Raw genomic sequence first — 26,401 nt, 5'->3', positions numbered from 1 at the left:
GAATTTTTTTTTTTATAAATACCGTCATATACAGTGAAACTGGTATAATTTTTGAAAAATACTGTGATATAAATTTTTGGTCATACTGAGCAACACTAAGTGCTTATATACTGTATGTAAGAACATCCTCTTTAAAAGTATGGCATGATTATGAAATGGGTTCAACACCACACAGAGACACACAATAAAAAAAATTGCATCAAATTAAATGCTGTAAGTAATCACTAGGTCCATCGATGTAAATAAAAACATAAATCTAGAACAAAGTAAAATCTGGACACCAAATCACATTATACATTGATAAAATAGGGAGACAAAAGTCTAAAATCTTATATAAAGAATGAGTCAAATCAAGTTTCATTGGTCATGAATTTGAGTTGGGAATTTAAAAGGTTTGCCTTACAACAACAAACTTTAAAAACTTTTTTAACTGGAATCATACTGTATTTGTTCTTGTTATGTACTGCTTCATAAGCCAGTGTTTTTTAGTTTCGATGATGACAGCGAGCACACACCTTTTGAGATTATATATGTTTTCAATCATGTACCTCCTCCTTTGTGCAGGTCACTCACTTCCAAGAACTTTGACTGGAATCCACTGGACCATTCATTTACTCGTCTGACTCACTGCTAAAAAGCATGCTGGGCGTTTTTGCGAGCAGAGCTCTAGACGGCATGCAAAAACAACCGCTGACACAATTCAAGACAACTGGATTCCTTGGCGCACTGTCCAATATATTCCTTATGACCGATGAAGTTTTGATTGATTACACATTGCACAGTCTGGACACCGTAACATCTCAAAGCAGAAATTCTGCAAAATAAAGAGCTACTAAAGTTTCAAAGAGATGCAAATCTAACATAATTTACGACCACCCAAATACATGTAATCTGTTCTTGTACACCTCTCCTTTTCACCAGCCTGAGCCTCAGAAGCCAATAAATCAGAATGAGATATGCATGTGTTATTCATAAGTTCACGTTCCACAAGAAAATTTATTAACTTCTCTCCTAGAACCTACCTTTGGAGTGAATTTGCCGCAGAAAGACGCATAAATAGATTTCAAGTGATTGGTTAGGGAAAATGCCTTTACAGTGTCAGAATGATCACAAGTTCCTCAGGGACTAACTTGGCAGTAGTCTGTGCTATAACGTACTTTGCACACGGTTATCTATATTCCTCATTGACTGCCTTTATATATTTCACACCTGCTCTGTAAGAACTGTGAAAGAGCTCTTAAAGGTGCACCGGAAAAGTTGAAAGGGCAACTGGAGAAGGTCACAGCGAACAACCAAAGGGTTTTCTCACCCTAAATGGAGGTGAAGTTCCATTAGCAGCTTGCGCTGGCATAAAAGGGCACTCATGCTAAAAATAGGGCCCATTGAGGGAATAGAGCAGTCTCTTTGGACAGTGATCTGCCATTAAGACTGAATGACTGTTTCATTAGATGGATCAACTGGGGGAACTAACTCACTAATCATCAGATTCATGCACTAATGCATGAGATCTGGAGTCAGTAAGAAGAGAGTATTGCACTCATAAATCTCCCTCAGTGACAATTTGATCACAGGCATGTTAAAGTAGTGACAAAAATGTGTAAAACTGAAAACCAGACATGTTATACAGAATGCACGGGAATGAGTCTTAAAACACAAAAAAAAAAAAAAAGTTATAATATTATTGCACTTTTAGTTCTTTTTTTATAAAGTAATAAACTAAATATTGCATGGTAATACCATTTAAAATTAAAAAGGTAAGCCTTGTATTAAATACAAATACAATTATTTTATAGTAAACTTAAAAATAAAGTGCTAATATTTACTACTACTACTACTTTCTTTGTTTGCCTCTTTACGAAGAATCGCTATGTATTGCCCATTTGTAAGTCACTTTGTATAAAAGCGTCAAAAAAAAAAAAAAAAAAAGAAAAAAAAGAGGATTAAATAAATGAGTTTTCAAACTTAAAATCAGCAGGCTTTTAATTTTGGTTGGTTGCTTCTTCTCCATTCTGTCACCGATGGAGTTTTTGTTCCTTGCCACTGTCGCCTCTGGCTTGCTTAGTTGGGTTCACTTCATCTACTGCGATATCATTGACTTGATTGCAAATTAATGCACAGACACCATTTAAACTGAACAAAGATGACATCACTGAATTCAATGATGAGCTGCCTTTAACTGTCATTTTGCATTGAGACACTGTTTTCCAAATGAATGTTGTTCAGTGCTTTGAAGGAATTTGTTTTTGTTTAAAGCGATATAAATAAAGGTGACTTGACTTGACATTGTGCTTCGAAAATGGCATGGAATAGCCTTGATTTATGCATTCCGATTTAATTTAATACAGTACAGTTTGTTGATCTAAAATGGTAATTGTGCATTAACAGCTGTCAAGCATGTCGGTACATGAATGCGCTGTCAGAACTTATTTTTGCCAGTGCATTTTTTTTTTTTTTTGGTAACGTATGTGGACCTGCAGACCACTTATAATATAATATAATATAATATAATATAATATAATATAATGCAGAATAAAAAAAAATAGTTTGCAATTTGGGGGGAGGGGGGGTTCACTGTAAAATTACAGCATTGGCACAGAAAAATAAGCTTGAAAAACTCCTGACAACTACTTGTCCAATTTCTGTGTCCTATGTCTGTGTGCTAAAGTTTTCACACATCGTCTTGTCCTTGCTGACTGTTTTGTTCACGCGCCTGCCCCCTCGCTCTGTCCCCCAACCTTACAGAGAACTCTCGCTTTTCAAAGACAGACTCGCTGAGCTCAGCATTACTGTCACGCGTTTCGTTACACCACACAGAATGGAAGAATATTTTAACTAGGTGCACTGAGAGTGATAAACACTTCTCCAGTGGTCTTTGTTTTAGGTTCTGTACCATTTCATTCTGCAATATTTTATTATCTTCTTTTCCCATAGCCAATAATTAACAAAAAATAAGATAAAATAAGTACACTTGTGGTTGTATAAAAAAAAGAGATCACAAAGCCTAGACAAGCAGCATGCATGTGACTCACTAACAAACTGTTACTACTCCAGACAATTGTACTGATGAGCAGTACACAATAATGCACAGATGCTCAGCTTTCATGCACCATGGTGTACACAATGGGTTTGAAACCCGTGCCAGTCAACAATTCTGACTGCATACACCCTGGTTTCCTGTTAGCACCTCTACTGCACAACTAACTTAATAACCCAGAATAAAGGGTTGGGAGGACTCCTCATATTATACTGTTCAGCTCTTCCGGACTAAATTAAAAAGGACACTGAATTCGGTCTTTTCCGATTGGTCATAATGAGAAGCTTTTAACAAAAACTAGGGCTAACAGAAAGCAAAAAGCAACGTACAGAGTAGATTTGTAAAACAACTCATTAGCATGTTCCTATTCAAGTCAAAGCGCAATGACACACACAACATTTTTGTTAGGTACAAAAATACAACGTTTGAAGGACATAGATTATGGATCTGCATTCATCCACAATCAACAGAGGTTTATTTGAAGACAAATAGATGGTTTCAGATTAGGTTTCGGATTTAAAGTGAAGATTCAACAACAGTATCCATTTATTATTCCATCATCATCATCATTTGTGTACATGAGAAAAAGAAAGGTACAAAGGCTGTCACTAGGGCAGTACCCTTTCAAAACACTTTGTACCTTATATACCTCAAGGGTGCATTTTAGTAACTTAAATGGTACACATTAGTACCTTTTGAAAGAGTACTGTACTAGTAACAACCTTTGTACAGTTTTTTTTTCTGAGAGTTTCTCCAATGCCATCCCCTGCATTATTTTCAAATCTATATTTCATGACCAAAAATACAAGTTTTTCAGCAACCCTTGGCACCTGTTTAACTGACAGAAACATAAGATCAAGAGAAAGCGAGGCACAAGCGTGTGCGTACGTGTGTTCCAAGTTTTCACAACATGCAACTTTGCAAAAGTCAAGGTTTATGATGTATGCATTTACAAACGGATTGATTAAGCCTCCCAAATCAAAGCATCCCTGGGGTGGCAGATCGATCTAACAGCCTGTTTGGTGTGCGTCTTCCCTCTCCGGTCCAAAGGAGTTTATTTTTGAAAAATGAAAAGACTCTTTTATTCTCCGCTGGATGGAGCAGCGAGAAGAGAGATTTGTAGCGCACTCACACACTCGCTAGGCTGTGCCGAGAATACGCCTACACATGCAAAGAGGCGAACGGAAGAGGGGGAAAGAAGGAAAGAATTAAAAAAGGAAGAATATGGGCGACTTGGGTGAAGAAAACAGAAAACAAATGGGTTGGAGAATGTAAGGAACAATGGTTAAAAGGTATCAAGGAGAGAAAACAAGTTGAAAAAGAACAAATGGATGAGCGTGAAAAGAGGCTAAAGATGAGGATGAGGACACATCTAATCCGACTTCCAACAACTATTTAAACTCTATCTGTATGTTGACTCGGCAGGTGTCAGTAGAAGCGCGAGGGTCCAGCTCAGTCCTCAAAAGACATCTCATTGGCCAGCACTTCAGGAGGCATGAAGCAGGCAGCAAGTGATTGCACAGACTGACGGAGACCCAGGAGAGGCTCATGGGTCCAAAACACCACTGGACAATGGCCATTTTTTGCGTCCTGCCTTTTGCTCTCAAGAGACTTGTCCAAAAAACACCATCTGAGAGCCGCTCTGGTCGGCCAACCGCGCACGCCTGCCAAACGGTCCATTCTGCACAACATGTACCAAGACGACGAGAGAGATGGCATTACTCACAGGGCATGATACAACAATTGCCTGCTGGAGAAAATGTCTTTGTGAACAGTGCTTATGGAGCAATTTAAATGTACGTTGGGTCAGACTTTTGCGTAGGATAAACCGATCAGGAGGTTATTTACTGCCAAGGAGCGCAGCAATAGAGCTTCTCTTTACTTATTAACACCCCCGCACCATGATAGGCTCGCTCCTTGCTCATTCGGAGCAGAAAGACCCTAGCTAAGTAATAATGCTTTCAAAGAATCAATCAGCTGTCAGGAATCTATCGCACTGGAACTTTTCAAGACATTGGCTGCTGGTTATATAGTATGTTATGAATCTTGATCTACACCTATAGACATATTACATATGTCAGCACAGCTCTAATTTCATAGCAAAAAAAATTCAGAAAGTACAGTCCTGAAATTTTACTAAAGTTTAACGATTTTCCCCCCTCTGGCTTATGCCTATGTATGTGTATTCACTCTGCTCTGATTTCATGCTGTGTGCTAGCAAGGTGAGACCAGGACATCCTACAACTGCTGACAAGAATATTACATTATTACCACTTTCACACATGCATGCTCAAAAATACTCACACAAACACATTTTGGATGTTTACTTCACACGTCAGTGGTCAAAAGTGAGTTGTTTAAAATGCATGCTGAAATTTAAGCATAATAAAGTCAGTCGTGTGAGTTAAAGATGCAAACAAACATTTTCATATGAATATAGCTGTATTGTCTTCATCTTCTGAAAGTCTGCTGTACTATCAGCGTTTGTTATAGTTTGGTTGATTTTAGTTTATTACTTTGTTATATTAAAATAAAAACTATTGAAAGAGATTTGCCAACACTGAAATATAGGTAGAAGAGCTGTCACTGGGGAAGTACCTTTTCAAAAGGTACACGTTTGTACCTGTTAGGTTATAATATACGCTTTAAGTACTAATACGTAACTTTAAGGTACCAAAATTGGCACTTCAGGTACAAACATGCACTTTTTAAAAAAGTACCCCTTATGAAACAAAAATATATTGCAGTATATTGGAAAATATCATGTAATATATTAGGCATATATTCTTATATATATTAATTTTTTCCAATATATTGCAATATATTGAAAGCGGCAATCATTTGTATATTTTGCAATATATTATATAATATATGTGTCATCAATATATTATTAAATGTATTCAAATATATAACATATTAGAAATAAAAAGGGAAAATATTATATTACAATATATCACAATATATTTTAAGAAATATATTGGTAAATATATTTTCCTTTCGTAAGGGACTGCCCCGGTGACAGCTTTTGTACCTTTATTTCTGAGAGTGTACAGAGCTTGAATATCTAGTAGTAAAAAAGCCTATTCATTTTAACTGTTAGAGACAAAAATCACCACCGTTTTGGGGAAATTCGTTATATTTAACATATATTTATAACATTATATATGGATGTTGGGGTGGGGGGGGTAAAATACTACAAAAGTGAATGAATCAAAACACACAGACTCATACACAGAAGCACATTAACAATATCATCACACACACACACACACACACACACACGTTCAGTACGTAGACCGGCCTGCTTCCCCTTGGGGCCTAGAGACCAGATGTAGTTCACTCACAATACTACTAAAAATACAGCTCCGACTAACAGAAGAGATTAATTAAAATGAACATGGTTCACAGCCTACCCCTCCCTCCCTGTTTGTCTTTCTCTTCCTGTCATTCTCATGTGTGTGCGTGTCCCCTCCTGTTAAACTCTTTCTTTCCTTTCTGTCCTTCTCTGTGTCTCTGCTGGGATTTCACAGAGTCAAATTCAATCAAGGTTAACGTTCGTCTGCATTCAACTCTTGGATCTCCTCTCAGAAAAGCTAAGACTCAAATGAGGACGCCGTCTCTCACCTGGGATGTGAGAGAATACATCAGGACTCGCAGGTAGGGATTTGAGGCGCACCAGATTCGCGGCTGTGTGTAACAGACCAAAGCGGGTTCCAAAGACTGAGCAGATTTTCACAGTGAAAGATTCCTTAGACTTTTTGTGAGAATGCTTTTAACCCCTGATACACAGCTTTACAGAAATACCTCAGGCGGTGAGTTGTCATACGGGAAGTTCAGCATTCAACTCTTCCGAAACACAAGAGTTGAGAGAGTGATGCTGTGACCTCTCAGCTGTGATGGCTTCCACAGACAGAAAAAGGTCAAAAGGTGTGAGAACACATAAGCCGACAGACTTTGGTCTCCCTGTAGATGAGTAAAAGTATATCCAGGTAAATGAGCAGATGATAATGTTTGCATGGATCACTGAACACTGCGAGTTCGAGGTCTGATCAGGTCTACTTTGCTACTTATGCTTTGCTGCATCTGAACTTGGAAACCGATGTCAAATGAGGACGGTCTTCACTATTGTTCATAAAGCCTTTAATGGCACACAAATCCAGACGAATGCTGTTTTTCAAATGACTGCTTTAAAAAACATTATTTTGCTTTTAGACCTGCTTTCATGAACAAGGTGGCACCAGCAAGTCTTGATCTGAGCAAACCATTGGGTAAAGCATGGCCTGATTTTAGCAGTGAAGGAAAAGTTTACTCAAAGATGAAAAATCTGTCGTTTACTCACATTCATGTCCCTCCAAACCCATATATCTGACTAATATATATTGCTGACGAGCGGTGCTTTCACACCAAGCGCCAACTGATTGAATACTTTCTGCAAAGTGATTTTGTGTTGGGCGATGGCAATGTTGGGAAACCAAAAAATACATTGCTGATCTGGAGCCTTCTCCATTCATGTCACCTATCCGCGTTTATACAAGTGTCTTCAAGTTCCCGTGATTGTAAACGCATGACTGGTCAGGTTTGTTGAGGCTTTCTCCAAACTGGCCAAATACAAACGAGACCGCGATAAATTAAGGATGTTGACAAGAAATGTGTCAACGATTTAATGTGCTCACTGAAAGCGTGAGTTATACTTTTGCCTGGCTCCACTTTGTGAGCCTACGCTGACTGCGAGCGCACCTTCCCGAAATATTGCAGAAAAACAGAACAATGGGAAGAAGATCTTGTTTACATCAAAACCAACCCGTTTACACAGAATATATTATTTCACACATTTTCTAGAGGGATATCGATCACCGTTGAACTCGCATCTCGCACAAGAGAGATGCATTTTTAGAAAGCCATGTAAAATTAATGTAACTTATTAAAAACATATCTCGAGGCTTTATGGTGGGTTTTATCCCCATCCCGTAGCATCTTATGTTTTCAAAAATATACTCTTTGTTGGAGTTGGGGTACTCGAACTTCGACCCGGACTTGAGTCCGGACTCGAGTCCAATTTTGAATGAACTTGGACTTGTCACACACTCGGGTGAATTTGTACTCGGACTTGAACATTTTGGACTCGGAAAATATTTCGAGTACAGTCGAGTTCGCGTCATGTTTAACAATAAAACCAGCATAAAATTGATGAGAAATTCGATTCGATTTAATAAACCGGTTGAAAAAAAAAACAAAAAAAACGGTTCACCGGTTCGTTTGCGCTCGTCATTGGTGATGACGTAATGGCGTCAAGTCTATCAAACATTCAAATATATAAAGTCAGTAATCATGACTTCAGTCAGTTAAAAACATCATAATCATGAAAAGTTTACAATTAAGTTTTGCAACAACGCACCCAAATACAGTAACAGCAATAATGTGCATACGAGGATTTAAGCCTTGAAGATATAAAGTAAACAAATTAGGTGTCATCAGTGCAGAAACCATGAACCACTTACTAAACATTATCCATTGCGATGTATTTGTTATTAAATTAACTTACGTTTCACCAGATTGCCCTTCATTAAGCTCTCGGTTTACCCGCGCTTATAACATCAGCACAGAATCAGTTCAGAATCAATCACCAAAAGAATCAATCAGTTCGATTCAGATGCTCTGTGAGTCTGTCGGCTTCATGCTGAATCACGCATGTGCAGTATCATCAGCTCCCATAGTCAGCTGCTCGGTTCTCGCATCGGACACGTCCAAAAGAAACGGTTTTCGGTTCAGTGTACTGATGATCTGAAAACCGATGCAACCGGTTCTTGACTCGAGAACGAGAAATCGTTCTAACCGGCACGTGCTGCAGTTCAGTTTCATCAGCTGCTCTACTCGTGTTAATTTTCTGTTTACTACAAACTCAATTTGTGAATGTGTCATCATTAACTTTAAATACAGTACAGATATTTCATATATCATCCCTTATTCCTATTAAACATAGAGTCTTTAGAGTCTTAATTATTGTCCAACTTCCCTGAAAACCCCTTTGGCCTATACATATACAGATTAGAAACATGCAAAAAAAAAAATAGATAGATAGATAGATAGATAGATCTAACTCGGACTTGAGTCCAACTCGGCTCCTTTTGGACTCAGACTTGGACTTGGACTTGACTCGTACTCGACAAAGGTGGACTCGGACCCAACTCTACTCTTTGTGATTGGCTTTCCGCCCTTTGTGATAATCTATGCATACATACACGATGCGGTTTTGTTTATAGCGGTTTAAGCAACTTAATAATAATGTTCATGAACATTATTTTAAACATATCACTTTTTTTTCACAAACAGTCATGTTTTCTTATGCTTTGAATAAACGTACATTATTAATAGTTTGCTCGATGATCCCTCCTGTGGCCTCAGGAGAGAAGCCAAAAGCTTTTTTTCACCCTAACTGAGATTATGCATTTTAAATTTAATTTGAATATAATTTGAATTGTGTTAATATTCAAGTACAAATTTTGAATGTAGTTTTTCAGCCATTTTGACAGCCCTAAGACAGACATGCACTCTATGTATGTTTTAAAATGGATTGTATGCCAGCTGCTTCTTATTTGTCATAAACATTCTTTATTGTCATAAAAATATAATGAGCTGCATAAAACACTGGAAATATAAATCATGTCTATTTGCTTTTTTAGACACCGTTTGTGGAAACAGCGCCACCACTCTCACGCTTTCGTGCAACAGCAGCTGCTCCGAGCATGTGATCTTAGCTAAAATCTAATTGGATGGACCATTTCGCCAAAAACATGGGGTAAAAAAAAGAAATAGAGTCAACACATAGGACAGAAAATAAAACCATTGCTTTTTTTCGTGCTGCAAATGATTGCACCTAGTGTGAATAGCCCCATAGGGATCTACCGTTTCAATTCAAAAGCCTCATGGCGCCGAACATTCACACCATATTTTGGCGTTGAGTGTGAAAAGGCCTTGAGGCTACAAACCTACAGACTTTCTTTCTTCTGTTGAACATAAGATATTTTGAGAAACTGCTAATGTTTTTTTGTTTTTTTTTCATATAATGGATGTGAATGGTAATTAAACCGTTTCACTGCCAGCATTTTACAAAATGTATTTAACTGAAGAAGTCAGTCAGTCATATAGGTTTTGAACATGAGTGTGAGTAAATAACAAAAAATTGATTTTGGGGTGAACTATCCCTTTCAAGGTGTCGTTTGCTAGTAGTTAACTTTGGCATTATTAAATCTTAATGTCTGAAAAAATAAAAATAGTTAAACAAACTAAACAAAAAAAACAATCTCATGTCCCTGTTTACAAAAGATCACCCAATACATGTAAAATTTCTCCTTTTGTGTTCTATGGACGTCACATGAGTTTATGTTAATGATAACTGAATTTTCATTTTCAGATAAACTATTCCTTTAAGAACCGTTTCTCTGCACTGATTCCTGTGGTAGTATATGCATAAAAAGACACACAGATGCTGAAAATGAATATGAATGTGAATGTTAAAATGCAAAAGGAATATAAGCGGTCATCAGGGCTCTTGCAAGTTAAGCTCCAAATCTCAAAAAAAAAAAAAAAAAAAGGTGCTTACTCACCCAGGCTAAACTGCACTTCCCACAATTCTCTGATGTGTTTTTAATTTGACTGCTCCAAATATCTGAGGCACCAAATTACGCAAGAACAAAAATATAAAAGGGGAAAGAACATGAAAAGAATTCTGTGAACAGAATAACAGGCACATTAGCTCTGGGCTTCCTCATCACAGCATGGCTAGGCTTTGGGAGAGCGGGAGAGATTGAATTTGGGATTGACTTGTGTTTTCTTTTTCCGGGGAAGCGTTCGACTCTCTCTCTCTGTCGCCTCCAAAGCCATTATGCTGATATTCATGCTATTTATTCCCCTGCCTGGTAACAGCTCTCAGAGGAGCCATGTTGGTCTTCGTAAAAATGAAGTGCTTTTGTCTGTTTATTGACCGTTTTAATAAAAACTCAAATTTAAAGGAGTACTACAGACACGTAATCTTAGCCCACTGATTCTCTCTCTGACTCATAGTACTCTCTCTCTCTCTTTCACACAGACAACACTTAGCCTGTCCGGCCTGGTTATACCCTTTGGCAAATGTACAAACACACATGCACACACAAACTCACACCAATCTGATCTAATCCAAATGGAGTGGTGAGGATTTCTAACCTCTGATATCGAATGTAATTTCATTTTTATCCCAGGGACCTTCCCTAAGCTGTGCCTGAGTGCCCGAGCTAGGTTGATGTATCTGTCTCTTGCACACACATGCACACACTCACAGGATACAAGGAACTTTCTTAACACTGGGACCAATCAGCACTAGTGGCAAACTAATGTGTGTTTTTTATTTTTATGGCGGATGACATTATGGACATTCCAGAGCAGGATGGTTGATGTCTGAAACAAATAATATAAATAAATTACAGCAAATAAATTACACAAATAGGCTGAATTTAAAATACACACTTGTTTCGTACATTTTTACACATATATAAAATATATAAAATGTAATTTAATTATATCGCATGGAATTGATCTTACTGAAGCCCAAGGTAACTAAAATTGCACAAGCTTCAATGCCGACCCTAAACCAACATACAAAACTACCAAATTCTCTGTGAAGCTGCTTTGCAATGAAAAGCGCTATACAAATAAACATGAACTGCTTTGAGAGTCTGTGCTCTTACAGTCTACTGGTTCTGTAAAGTGAGATGCATGTGTAGGCAGATGAGGGAGGAAATACAGAAAAACTCTCAGTCCCTGAGCCCTGCCGGGTTCCAGACAATGCTGTTTTTAGAAAGAGAACCAGAATATATTGCATATCTTGAAATTTAAGCAACTGGGTTCGGCTCAATGACCTAGAAGGAAACAAAACTTGCACACAATGCAAAAAACATGAGGCATGTGTTTATTAGGGCTGCCTGCTAAGGCAGGAATCACTATTACTATTGCATATATTTAGGTTTCCTGTTCAAAACGCCTATTGTATTAAACTACACTGTTCGTGCTGCTGATATGAATGATACCTCGAAAATAGTGCAGCTCACTGAGAAGTGTGCTATTCTAAGTCAGACCTATGATTTCAACCTGGAAGATGATAAAACGTGTGATAAAAAAAAAAATCCTTAGACTTGCACTGAAGGAGGGACTCGAGCTATATCTAGGGATATCTCCAGAATATCAGAGACTTGCAAGTGGGCTCTTTTGACTTGTGCCAGCAAGCAACCACCTAGCAACCGTACAGCAATGCTCTGCCAACCACCCAGAACACACTAGCATCATGCCGCCAATTTCAGAACTGGAAGACAGCACTAACATTCTGTACTAAAAAAAAAAAAAAAAAAAAAAAAAAAAAAAAAAAAAGAGAGTTCTATTTTAGGCCTTTGGCGCTGAGAGATAGGACAAGAAACAGTGCAGAACAGATATAAATGACAACTGGACTTGAACTTGCGTCGCACACATGAGAACCACAGCACTGACCTTTTGTACTTTTTAATGACGTCAACAGATAAAAAGACAATGAATGATTAAATTAGATGAGGTTTGGGTTGAAAGAGAGGTTAGGAGGCTGAGGAAGCACTCTCTCCAGTATCAGATTAGCATCAAGGCAAATTACTCACAAACACACGCGTCACAACAGAATTCAGGTACAAGGAGAAGGATATTGGACAGAAGAATAGGGAATGGATGAGGTGACGAGAGTCATCTGACTTGTCTTAAGTTACCTCTCTCACACTCTTAATGTTCAGTGCATTGTTCTTCTGTGATTATATGGTTGAGAGTTTGGGGACGCAAAGCTACTTTAGACAATTACACACTCACTGAATATTTAAAGTAGTACAAGTGCTCTCTGTCTCCCTCAGACACACCAACACAGAAAACCTCACTTTCATACACACACACACTTACAGTCACTTTCAACAGGGAAAGCCCACATCATTTAGACATCTTCCAATGCTCTACAAACAGAAATCCATGTGGATGGCAAAATATACATTTCAGAAAATCCTTCTTTCTTCTACACACAGCCTCAAACCTTCCCACACACCTAAAAAAACACAAACACAAACCCATACTGTTAGATACAATCTAGTATGAGAACCGTTGTGTATGCATGCATGGAGTTCTTTCAGAACAGTTTGGAAAGAAACTTCCAAAGGCTTACTTTAAACCTGCTAAGCACAGAATGCGAGAACTATTTTACCAATGATGAGAGATGATTGAGAACCAGAGAGGATGATTCTCCTCTTCTTGTGAAGGCTTCAGGGAGGAGATCGGCAGCTCAAAACTAAAAGATTTTGACTCTGATCTATAGAGATGTGAGCAAGTCCTGAACAATGATTTTCTCTCTTTCTCAATTTCCCTCACTCTCTTTTCCCTCCCTCTTGAGAGAGGCCCATACAGGCTGATCTTCAATCTTGCCGTCTGCTTGCAGTGATACTTACAGGTTAAGCCCTGGGCTAAACTTCACTCTACCACACAGTTCTGGACGTCCTTTCTGCTCTAACAAGAGAGAACAGGTTTAACAGAGGGAAGATCAGAGACAGAAAGAAGACAGTGAGCGAAATTTAGAGAGAGTGCATGCCGAAGAACTGTATGACAGCACAAAGACAGATAGAGAGGGAGAAGGAGGAATGCAAAAACGGAGGCAGGCGGAAAATGAGAAGCAAGCAGAAGAGGAAAGACACACATAGCATATGACTGCAAGTGGAACTCAGTGGTAATAAAACCAACTCTCCTTTCCTGCTTTTTCACTCTTTCTCTCTTTGTACCATCCTTAATTACCTCTCAGAGGAATGGCAAACGAGTAAACAGCAGTTAAACAGTCAGCTGGGAGAAACAGAGAGAGATATGGAGAGCAGGAAGAACTCGGAGCAATCTAACAGCACGTGGACAGAGGAGTCCGTAAGCGTATGGTGACATTAAAGAGACACAAATGGCCAAAAACAAAACATCAGCATGACAATAAAAAGCTTGCTTTTAATAGGAGCCAAATAGGTTTTGCTATGGTCAAAGCCCTTGTTTATATCCAAGGAGAATGGTGGAAGATGGATGGAAATGTTGAAGTAAATAATGCAATTACTGCATGCAATTTAATACTAGAAAATATGACACTCATACAGATTGCTGAAATTACACAATATAAACGTAATTATATACAAAATGGCAATTAGTTAGTTAATTAGCCAGACTGACTGATCTGTGTAGAGGCCAATATATTATATGTGACCCTGGGGCACAAAATACATTGTAAAAACTATGAATTTTTTTTTTTTTAAATCATTAGGATATTAAGTAAAGGCCATGCTCCATGAAAATATTTTGTAAATTTCCTACCGTAAATATATAAAAACATAATCTTCGATTAGTAATATGCATTGCTAAGAATTCATTTGGACAACTTTAAAGGATTTTGATTTTTTTTGCACCCTAGGATTCCAGATTTTCAAATAGTTTTATCTCAGCCAAATATTGTCCGATCCTAACAAAAAACAAAACATTACTGGTAAGCTTATTTATTCAGCTTTCAGATGATGTATAAATCCCAATTTTGACAAATTTACACCAGGGTCACACACATATACACACACACACACATATACATATACATATATCTCAAAATTAGATCATAAAATAATATAATTTATTCCTGTGATGACAAAGTAGAAGAAAAAAACTTTCATCAGCCATTAATTACATTTTCAGAGTCACATGATCTTTTTAGAAATGATCTTAGTAAGCAGTTTTGGTGCTCAAAATAATTATAGTATTATCAATGGTGAAAACAACTTTAAGATTCTTTGCAAACAGAAAACTCTAAAAAACAATTTATCTTAATGAAAGTCTTACTGACCCCAAACATTTGAATTGAATATTTAAAAATATATTAATATACTACCTAAAGCAAGCTAGTTACGAGAAGTAATAATAATAATATTAATAATAATACGTTTGTTCAAAAAAGTGTGAGACTATCAACTTGCCTCATGAATATTAATAAGGTGATGTAACTGACTTGTAGAAAAAGCAGGTAAATACAGCAGAATTACCACTTGAGCCTTCATTCAGTCCTCTTACCGATGCACACCAAGCTAAACAAACCTGATTATACAACACCACTCAAACATTCATCAATCATTTCATAAGGTGTATATTAATTGCTGCTTTGTACTTTTGAACAGTTGCAGTCTGTTTACTTGGCTACGTAACTACCTGGCATCGTACCATCACTGCTAACATGTTAGCAGACCCACTCAAAGCACTGGTACTTTAAAGAGCTACCAACAGAAGAACTCTGAGTGAAAGCAAATATCACAGGTCTCTTCTACTGCACTTACGTAAAGTTCCCCAAAGATTACACCCCTTTCTGTCTCCTAAAGCAGAGGCTGGAGAAGAGAGAGCGGAGGAGCGAGGGAAAGGTAAGTGCTGTAGGTTTGTCTTATCAGGGGAAAGCAGGCAGGGATATCTCTGAGGCCTCGGGGTGAAGGGAAAAATGCTGCTGCCATTTCACCCACAGAAAGTGAGAGAGAGAGAAAGAGGGGGGCAATGAGACAGATGGGTTGTGGCACACACAGGCAGCGCCCGCTGTACCCTCTCCAGTGCCCCTCTGCCATAACGAATAACATTATGACTGCATGAAATGTCACCGGTCCCACCCCACACCCCCTCAATCCTACCTCTCAAGACGAATGGAGCCTCAAAATGTCAGATGTGCATCAATATCATTGTGAGCCTGTGTGTGTTTCCATGTGACGCAAGAACGTAGGTGTTAGTAGAGGTGCATTATTATACACACACACACACACACACACTGGTACAGTTAGTAGAAATGCCAAGAGTTTATCAGTAATTTCCATGGATGACACAAATCACGCATTGCAATCTTCATGGTATTTAGGATCATCATGACACACGGTCTCAGTTTTAATTTCAGCGTTCACAACATCAAAAGGTCATTTTGGGGAACTCACAATATACTCTTACATGTGGTATATTGATCATTTTCTTAGTTTTTGCAACATCATGGCTCAAAAAAAAAAAATGCTAAACCTGAACTACATGCAATTACATTCTATATGGTTTTCATAAATAAGCTGACATGACTTCATCTGCTTGTATTCTAATTGGCTAAATGAAACGGTTTGTTTTCAATCAAAACTGTTTCTTAGAACAACACAGAGTGGGTCCATCATCTGGCCAACAACAGAGAGAAACGGAAATTGCCAATGAGAGGGCGTAAATCATTCAGAACATACTCTTGCACCATGCAGAATGTTAATTTGTTTCTTTCTATTTTAAGTTGTTCACCAAGGAAGCTTTTATGTTGTGAACAGAAGCATTATTTATCTATTACTGCATCGCAGGCGTACAGAGAGCAGTGAGGTCACGCCAAGCAGACAGACCATCTGACAGAACGTATGCCAGGCAAAGTGATGGAGTGATCTAGTGCCAAGAAGAGCTGTACACATATACACACACACAGCGCTGGGAGCGCTCCACCCAACTCTGAGCAAAGTCATTTAGGTCTTAACCATGTGTGTGTGTGTGTGTGTATCATGGTGCCAAAACTCAGCAGGACAGGCAACATGTTGAGAAGTAATCACCAACTGAGGCTTGCGGTTAACGAGAGCCTCGATCCATCACACATACACCAAACACACACACCTTAGTACAGCCACAGTAGAGGTCGATGCCTTACAGACAACCATAGACACACACAAGCCTCATAAATATATAAAATCCCATACCTGCGACATTTCACAGTCTTCTTCTTCTTCTTCTTCTTTTTTAAATTGGCGGTTGGCAAACAACTTAACATTTCACAGTCTCAGCGTCCAATGCTTTAAAAAGCTTTGCAGGCGTCCACGCAAGTGCTCTCTAGAGCAGGGATCCTCCAAATCTGGACCTCGAGATCCACTTTCCAGCAGAGTTTAGATCTAACCTTAATTAAACACACCTGAGCATGCTAATCAATCCCAATCAATGTCTTTGGGATCATTAGAAAATGACAGGCAGGTGACTTTGATCAGGGTTAGAGCTAAACTCTGCAGTGCATTGGACCTCCAGGGTAAGATTTGAGGAAGGGGGCTCTAGAGGAACAAGAAACACCGACTTACGGAGCGGTCTTCAAGGTGTTCGCTTTGACACTGCTGCTTGGAAGGGCATCGTATTTTGTTATATTATTTTTACCAATCCTATTATACAGAGATTTGTTTTTCTTTCTGCGACAGAGTTGGCCTGAAAGGCTTATCCAGCGATCTCTCTACGGAAAAATAATTTGAGAAACATTTCATTTCCCTGAAAATGGAGCTGCTTCTTTATTGCCCTGCGAGTTTATATCTGATTACAGATTACAGATTTCATCCATCCTCCCTCGTTTCTGTCACCTCATTACTCGTTTTTCTCCTTCGCATCTCTTAAATAGATCATTGCTTATTTTATTTCTATTTCCTCTCACCCTATAACAGCTCATTATGCGTTTCTTTAGATGCTCTGCTTCACTCGACACTGTCGTCTCTATTTGAGGTCATCAGTACGACAGAGTTCAGGTAAACACTGACAGAATCACACTTCCTCCCAATTTGCATAATGAGGCCTATTTGACTCTAATTATCCTAACAAGTAGCATCACCCCTAAGCCTCTCATCACCCTCTTAATGAGCGTTAATTATTCCATCTACACAAACAAGAGCCACCTCTAACACCTCCAGTATCCTCTTTTACCCCCTCCTTCGCGCTCCCTTTCTCACATCATCAGAGGAGAAAGAACCAAGTCCAATCGATACAGAGAAAGAAAAAGAGAGTGATAGCCAACTAGCAACACAAAAGTGCAACTCTAATTTCCAGAGCCAATACTATATGGCTACAATACATCCAAAAGAGAGTATGTGGAGTCTAGCTGGCGATAATGGCAATCATTTCTCAGGAGCTCTAAGGGCATGTATGTGTTAAATGAACTGCTGGCTGAGATTCCTTAATGACAGATAAATACCTTCCGGCAATCTGCAAATAGATAGTGAAATGGAGGCGAAAACAAGTTTTCCAGAAAACAAAAGAATAAAATATAGATGTGCATAAATTCTTGAGTCATAAATCAATTTATTCATGCCTTCTTTATCAGTACAGTCTTGCTTTTGCTGCCAGTTTTTATCAGAGTCGGTCTTTCTTCTTCATTATGACTTTGTATTTACCCACTTGCCATTCCCTAATGCAAAAATCTTCTTCACAAAGTCACAGGATGAGTGAATGAATTAATAAAAGTGAAGCGGGAGCCTCTGTGTGTTTTCTCACCGCTATACGCAAAATCCTAAAGTCCCACGGTACAGTCATGCTCCAGTGATCTAATGATCCCCCCCCCCCCCCCACTCCTCTTCATTCTTCCTTTCTGAATCCGACCGAAATCAATTTGCTGAGATGAAAGTTTTCAATTTTATTACGTTTGCAAAATGGGAACTCGCTAACTGGTCCTTCTGCAGTTGTAATGGAAAATCATTTCGGTCTCAGCAAACTTCTTTCTCTCCGCCTCTGAGGAGCTAGAAGTGACAGAATCGCATTTAAGTATTTCGTAAAGGGAACACAACAGAGGATTTCAAAGGAAACATTTACCTTTAGACTCCCGGATAACAACCCTTCTTTGTTCGAGGTTATAGCGCATAAACAAATTGAGAATAAACAAATAAATGAATAAAAATAAATGGAGGCATCTTGGAAGCGGGGCTATCAAAACTGATGAATTTCATGCAGTCACTTCAAGGAAATCGAAAGGAGAAAAATAGACGGGGAAATGAAAGAAAAAGGGGGGCAGAAAGAAAGAAAGAAATCCTTCCTATGGGAGTTTCACTGTCTTCCTCAGGGTCATTATCTCAATTAAAAACACAGAAGATAATGATCACAGTCATTACTGCCCCCCTCCCGTCCACTATCCCTCTTTTCTCTCTGGATGCCAATCTGAGGGGAAATATCTTCTTGATTACCCCTCTTTGGCTATGGATTATTAAAAGCACACACTCGCAGCTCTCACTTCTAGCTGTGTATCTTGAATTTAATCTGATGAATTGAAGAAACAAAGCAAAAATGCACTATTTATTGCTTTGCTAGATAGTTTGTCAGCACGAAAACCCACCAAGGGGGTGTGTCTGTGCACATAAGCATGCTTGAATGCCTGCACGGCTGTGTGTGTGTGTTTGTATGAACGAGGAAAAACGAGCGAAAGAGATTTAGGCTTCACAGTCTCCCTAGAGCAAATCATCTCCCTGGTGTCAGCCAACCCTCAAACATATGGGCCCCTTGCTCGGCCTGGCTTGCAGACACGGCCAGTGTGTGTGTGTGTGTGTGTGTGTGGCATGGCAAGGCAACGGTGTTTGACAGCCTGATAGTCTGACAGTTTTAATAACACCTCTAGTTTTGTTACAACTGTTCAGACCTGCGGTTGAGCCCCGAAACACACAGATATCTGCCCTCAGACGCCGAAGGCAGGGGAAGCTGAAGATGAGAGATATTTCACAGTCAGTTTTCGCACAGCTAGGAAAATGAGCTCTAAGCCCTACTTGGAAGACGGTCCTTCGGTAAACATCCATCTGCTTTTGTCAATTAAGCTCCTAAAACTCCCTGAAGCAACAAAAACCTTTCATCACACTGATTTATCGATGTCGTCATTGAGAACAGGTGCGTTTTCAGCCCTTCAATTGCAGACAAATTGCAAATTTGCTGTAACTCACTCACAGATCTGTCTCCTCAGTCATCAAACACTGGCACATCACACAGACACATGCACATTATAAGCTGTTTTCTGCTTCTTGCTTCCATTCCTCATATGCTGCGCAATTCGAAAAGTCTATCCTACTGTATGTCAGCAGTTCTGTAGTCTAAAAGAAAAAGCATAAATAAATCAAACAACTGGCACTTTCGTAATCTTACTGACAGACGCTAACCTGCAAGCACTGCGCGGTTCTCTACAAACACAAATCTGCAACTATTCCTGTGGATATTGCACAGTTCACCGGACACAATTCCATGCATTCAAACCACATGCTGTCTGAACTTGAAAGTGATGTACTCTTTGCATGCAGTCCATTACACACAGCAGTATGAGGCAACATTTGCAGGGAAGGAGGCTGGGGGGAAACAACAGTAATGATGATGATGACAGTTTCAATGCTTGATCAGCAAGTGCTGTCTCAAGAGTCAACATCTCTGATACCGTCCAAGCCCTCACACGCTCGGACAAACTTGTCATCCCTCACGTTCTTCAACACATACTTTCTAATTTTGCAATCCCTCACACTTTCTGTCCATCTCTATCTCACACCCACAGCGTAATTGTTTGTTTGTATGACATGTCCAGTTTCAGACTTGCTGGGATTGTGTAAGTAAAAATAGATGTGAAGGCCACTGTGGGTCCTCAGCTGGAGAGGATGAATAAAAACAGCACGCTGCTGGGACACAAGTCTGCTCATTTCATCACTGTCTCTTGCTTCTGTGGACAGTGAAAATAGGGTGGCTCACCTTCAGCACAGAAAATATCTTTCTATGTATTCAATTCTCAAATATAAAGGCTAAAAAAATTGAATGCATCTGTTACCCAGCACATCAGTTCATTTAACAAGCTATTATAAATTAATGACAGAAAGAGAAGATTCTCCTGCGTGAAGAAATTAAGCTTACTTGCATTTGCACAGCAAGATGTTTATTTATTTATTTTTTTAACGAAACTGAAGACCTTACGGATAATACTCTTATGTAAAAATTTAAAAATAATTCAATTATACACTGCTACAACATTGCACATTACGCTCTCTTCATAAATGTCCGAGAATAAACGTGCTCGTGCCACTATCATAAAACTGTCGTTTCCACGCGATATTTCGTGCGGTACGCTTCAAACGTCCCGTTTCTACATCTCTGTCTTGCCAGCTAACTACATGCATGCATAATTCATTATAAGACTGCAAAACAACAAGGTGAGAAACCAACATTTCTATTATTTATAAGCTTGGCACAACAAAACCACACCGCTGCTGTCGCCGCGCGCCAGTCTCTTCCAACGACCAAACCGCACGAACCACTAATCACAGAAGTGTGTGCATTCCTCTATAAATATTTCAAACGTAAATTAAGATGTTAAAATGGGTCAAGTGGAATAGCGAGCAGCCTGCACCAACTTTTTTTTGCATTTGCGCTACAGACGTGAAAGCACACTTACACTGGGCTTCACAACAAACATTTGTTTGAATACATGAATGATGCTTGTCGTTTTTAGCATGCTCACTAAATTTATTCTGCACGATATGCCATCTCTCAACAAGTTTTGGATGTGCGTAAATGTGTCTTTACCTCCGTGGAGAGATGCGGCGAGAAGCGCTTGCAGCAACGCCATCCGTGCAGCGATCATCTTTGGCTTTCTGGCTTCTAGTGTATTGTTCAAACACGACATTATGGATAGTCTAGTTTGAGAAGTTGTTGAATAAATAACATAATCCTTTGGAAAGTCATGTGATATTGTAACTGGCTCGACGGCAGATTGGCCCCAAAATTCCGCGTCCTTTAACTATCACCAAAATTCCGTGAGAAACGAGAACCACGCGCTTCGCTAAAGTGATACAGCGCTATTAGAAGCCAGGGAAAGTCACTGTCATTGTTCCTCTGGTGCTATTATTCCTTCAGTATATAAAGTTTAAAGCAAGTGTCGAGGTCCGGACCAGCGGGGTTATGAAGTTACGCGCAGCAGAAGTTGGTGATGTTCTCCGCGCGTCCTATGAATCCATCTCTTGGCGCACGAGAGCGAAAAACCACCGGTGGTCTCCGTTGACTCTCTCTGAAATGTTCCCATCGATCCTGTCACGCTGCTTTTGCGTTAACATGTCTGATTTTTATATTCGCTTTCCCAAAGAACTTACTCGCGTAGTTCTCCAGAGACAGAAAGGCCAACAGTCAAGCTGGTACTCCAGCTCTAAGAGCGAGAAGCGCGTGAAGAAGAGGCGAAAAAGAGTGACATCTTGGCTAGCCAATGGGGTTAGCCCACAGAACAGGTGCACTAAAAAAAACAGCCAATCACAAGCAAGGAAAACCCCTCATCCCTGCAACCAAATGAGGCATGGGGATGAACTAAAACATTTTCATTGTACAAAACGCAATTTACACGCACTGTTGTACTGTTTTTTTAGTTTTTTTTTAGTTAGGTAAACGCACAACATAAGCCATCCAAGACTGGACAGTGGGATATTTGGCTATACAGATATGAGTTTGTTTCAAAATTAACATGCTGCCAGACTTTAAATAAATGTATAGTTTACCTACTGACACACAAACAAAAAAAAAACATGATTTGACCAAAATTGTTTTGCTGATCTTAACTGGTTTGAGCTTTAAAATGCAAAAAAATCCTCACAAACCAGCAAACAAAGCAAAGTAAAGGCCAGTAAACCTACTTAAGATTGGTTTAAGCTGTCTTCTATTTCTACATCTCAGCAGTAAATGCATTCCCTGGGAATCCAACCTATGACATTGGCTTCATACAAATAAAGTACAGGATATATTTTAAGTATGAGAAACAGTCTGTTGAGTGGGAACCCTTAGCATGAGTAAGAGTGAGTGTCTGATCAAATAGAGGAACAACAGGGACCCCTAGTGAGGAATTAGTGAATAACCTGTCTCTGTGTGTGGTCCAATGCCACAGGCAATGCAAGATCTGAAACGTATACCCACCTTCCTCTTTTACATGCATTTGATGTTTTTACTTGTTAATCTACCATGTAGAAAAGATCATATATCAAAACATTAGTTAATGTTGTCTTGTAAAACTTTGACATCATCCAAAACAAATGCATCTGCATACATGGTCTTTTTTTTTCATGCTCTTTTTGTTTAAAGGCAAACCTAATTATTTTAAACTGAGGCCTATTAACTCATTATCTATCTTTTTGTTGATAACAGGAGCTGTATTTTCAACCATGCTTTAATTTTTTTCTTTGGCAGACGAAATATTTCCAGCTATTGAGTGCATGAATGATGAATACAGCAAGTGAATCCGATGCATTCTGTTTCTTCCCGAATCTAATCGCCAGGCCCAGCATTTGGGATCGATGTTTTTTGGCCCAGATTTCTGAATGCACTGCATTGTGCATTTAGAACAAATACCACTGGCTCTCTTGTATCCCCGTCTCCTTTTCTTGCAGTCTTACCCTCGTTTCCTGTATTATATGCACACAGGCACACAGACATCATCAACTCTAAGAGACCCCTGCAATGATATTTGCATTCTGTATAGTTTGGAGATACATTGCAAAATTGCAAAGCTGCATTTAGCAAAATTTAACCAATAATTCACAACAATTCAGCATTCAACTAATTTCAAACAGTAAGGATATAGCCATGAAGTCGAGAAATTTAACTATTTGACCATTTGAATACTCAAATCATAATTATAATATATGCATATAATATAAATTCATATGAAAATATATACAATTATATCAATTATACTATATATTTTGTATATTCATATATATCAATGAGTCAATAATAATGAAAAATCTCAGAAAATACCTGAAGAAGGTCCTAATAATTTTTGTACCATTCACTGAGCAAGTTTAACCCCTAATACACTTGGATAAAGAGTATCAAATTTTCTTAAACTATGTTAAAATTTTTGAATTTTCCCCATCACTAGCAAGCTGTGGCAGTTAATACGCAAGTTTGTCCCATCAAATCTATTGTTGTCATCAATTTCCAAGTGTCAGAGTTCAAGAGAACATATACAAATTTGAGGGGCTTTGCTCGGTGTAGAATAAAAAAATAAAAAAAACTCCACACCACAAACTGATCTTTCAAAGCACTTTTGGGATGCCATTCATTATCTTGGGAGACCACTTAATGACTGAGTTAACAAAAACTGCTTTTATTAAGAGCCGTTTGTGATGACTACAACGAATTCCTCAAATAATGAAGGCGGCTGTCGCTAGAGGAAGCTCACCTGGCTTTAGACACAACCGCAATCAGCAGAAACTGCAATGATCCTCATTAGAATAAACACACACACACAAACACTATTGTCACAGATGCACACAGCGAACATGAGCCCTGCGCAGAAAGGCAGCTCCGTGCTTGTTGAACCGTACCGTATATATTAGAATCTCATTAACAGTGGGTGAATTGCAGGGCTCAGAGGGCATGCTAGCAGGCACATCGCTGGGGCGGACAGACCAGCAACATTGTGTTACACACCACAGGCTCTCACACCGTTCATTAGTTAGTGAAACCAGCCATCGTAAACTCAAACCACACCAGCATCCTGATTACAAAGCCTATATCCCAATTAAGAAGGGAAGCCACACACAATTAAATAATTAACTGATGCAAATGAATGCCATCATGTAGGCCATCAAACCGATTGTGTTTGCAGTGCAGCACTTTTGGCTCTCCTGTGTCACATAACGAAGGAATCAAAATGAATATTACAAAACACACTCATAAGATCGTGCTATGCTAATTAGCCGTGGTCCATCACGTAAGCAATGATGGTTAAAACACGTTATCTTGGCCTTTGAAACAGACAAAGTGCAATCGGTCTTTAAAACGAATGCTTTTCTTTCTCTGCAGAGAAATGAATGTTTTTCTGACCGAGGGCCTCCAGCCCTTTCAGGATCTCTTACAACCAGATCAATTACGCTCTTGAAAAGCTGTTGTTTAAACGCGCGTCTCCTCAGGAGATGCAATTTAACACTCAGCATAAATCAATGCCGACGAGAAGGCCTAATTCAAAGCCCTCATTTGATGTCAATTTGGCCCTGACCGTGGTCCGTTTATAATGACTGAATGTGTTGGGAGTATATTACCCGGAACGGAGCCACAAAGCGTGTGCAGTCATAACTTCCAGGTCTCTTAGACATCCAAAGCACATTTCCATGCTGCGCCTGTCCGGAATCGTTTGTTTACTAGCATATTTAGATGAAAAACGGGTGTCACGAGTCATCAATCTGCACACGATCAGAGATGTGAACGTTTGTTTGAACTGCATCTCGTATTCAGTGAAATGTTGAGTACTCCAGCATCTCACGAGGGAACGCTCGTCTGAAAGAATCTAGAAAACGCAGCCAAATCCTTTCCCGTATTCAGCACCAATCTGTTACTGGCTCCTCTGAGATCCATAATGATAAAACAGAGAGTGGAGAAAGGAAGCAGGACATGACCGATAAACTGGCACGCGTCTATTATCTGTAACTCAAAGAGAGGATTTTTTAAACTCACTAGAATTTGGAGCAGATTGCAGGTCTTTTGTAAGCATTCAGAAATTTTGAGAGTCCTCGTCTGGCCGTGATGCATTGCATCCTATTTGACGCATGAATCACAGGATGGAGGATTAATGTAGAGTGCAGAGGTAAAAGATCTAAGGTTAAAGTGAAGCAGGAAAGATTGAGAGGAGGTCACAACAATGGGAAATGAAAAATGAGGAAATGTTGCCTCTAAAAAAATGGAAACTGGTGCCATAATGCTGTAACGTGGGCTATTTATGGGAGATGGAATGAGAACACCTAGTCTGGCAGCTTACCATTTTTTGTAGCCAACAGAGACACCACTGAAAACAAAGAAAAAAACTGCATGGCCTAGTGATTCCAACATCATTATGATGCATACAAAAAACTCTGGAACACAATGATTGTATTTAAGAGTTGAGCAGATGAGAAGGCCAACTAGAAAGCTAGAAATGAGTCATGTCAGTTAAAGATTTAACAAAGCAAATTGTTATTGATCACAATTAGTTGTAATTGGTAATCTTAACATTACAATTCATGCATTCTGTGTTTTGTTTTTTTTATTTAAGAATAGCGATTGAGCTTGCCAGAATACACTAATGATTCCGCTGGTTTATGAGAAGACAGATTAACCAAACTATATTCCCACAAATTCTCTGGAGCAGAGATTTCCAAACATATGTTTGCAAACTGTGTTTATTCACACACAAGCAGCTCATGATCCAGTGTTTTCAGTGTCTCAGAGCGGCTCTGTTCACAGTAACTGCAGCGAACTCCATCTCTGCATGTACTGAGTTTACTGTGCATTTGGGAAAGCCATGTGCACTCGGATCACTTTATTTACATAGTTTAAATAAATAAACAATAAAGCTTGATGATTTTAAATGTTAAAAGCTTGAGGGTTTGACCGTGAATTATTTAAGGCATAAATATTAGTACTATAAAATGCATTATGTTTTTCAAATATTCATTTTTATTTATTTTACTTTACAATTCCAATGTAAGACAATAATAAGTTTTTGTCCATTTTTGTAATTTGAATTAAAACTAATATTATTATGATTCTAAAATCACCAGTGTG

General features: G+C 38.9%; 1 protein-coding gene across 1 annotated transcript in view; it reads right to left on the bottom strand.

Moving 5' to 3' along the window:
• Window positions 1–22,021, bottom strand: part of LOC127957028 (transmembrane protein 132C-like) — a 181,478-nt gene extending 159,457 nt beyond the window's left edge. Inside the window, exon 1 of the mRNA XM_052555360.1 lies at window positions 21,404–22,021. Coding sequence (XP_052411320.1) covers window positions 21,404–21,503 — 100 coding nt within the window. The 5' untranslated portion in view covers window positions 21,504–22,021. The remainder of the gene's footprint in view (window positions 1–21,403) is intronic.
• Window positions 22,022–26,401: the final 4,380 nt, after the last annotated feature.

This window comes from Carassius gibelio, chromosome B5 (assembly GCF_023724105.1).
Source record: "Carassius gibelio isolate Cgi1373 ecotype wild population from Czech Republic chromosome B5, carGib1.2-hapl.c, whole genome shotgun sequence".
Lineage (NCBI taxonomy): Eukaryota > Metazoa > Chordata > Actinopteri > Cypriniformes > Cyprinidae > Carassius > Carassius gibelio.
The sequence above is the reverse complement of the archived record's forward strand: the minus strand, read 5'-3'. Positions and strand labels throughout refer to the sequence as shown.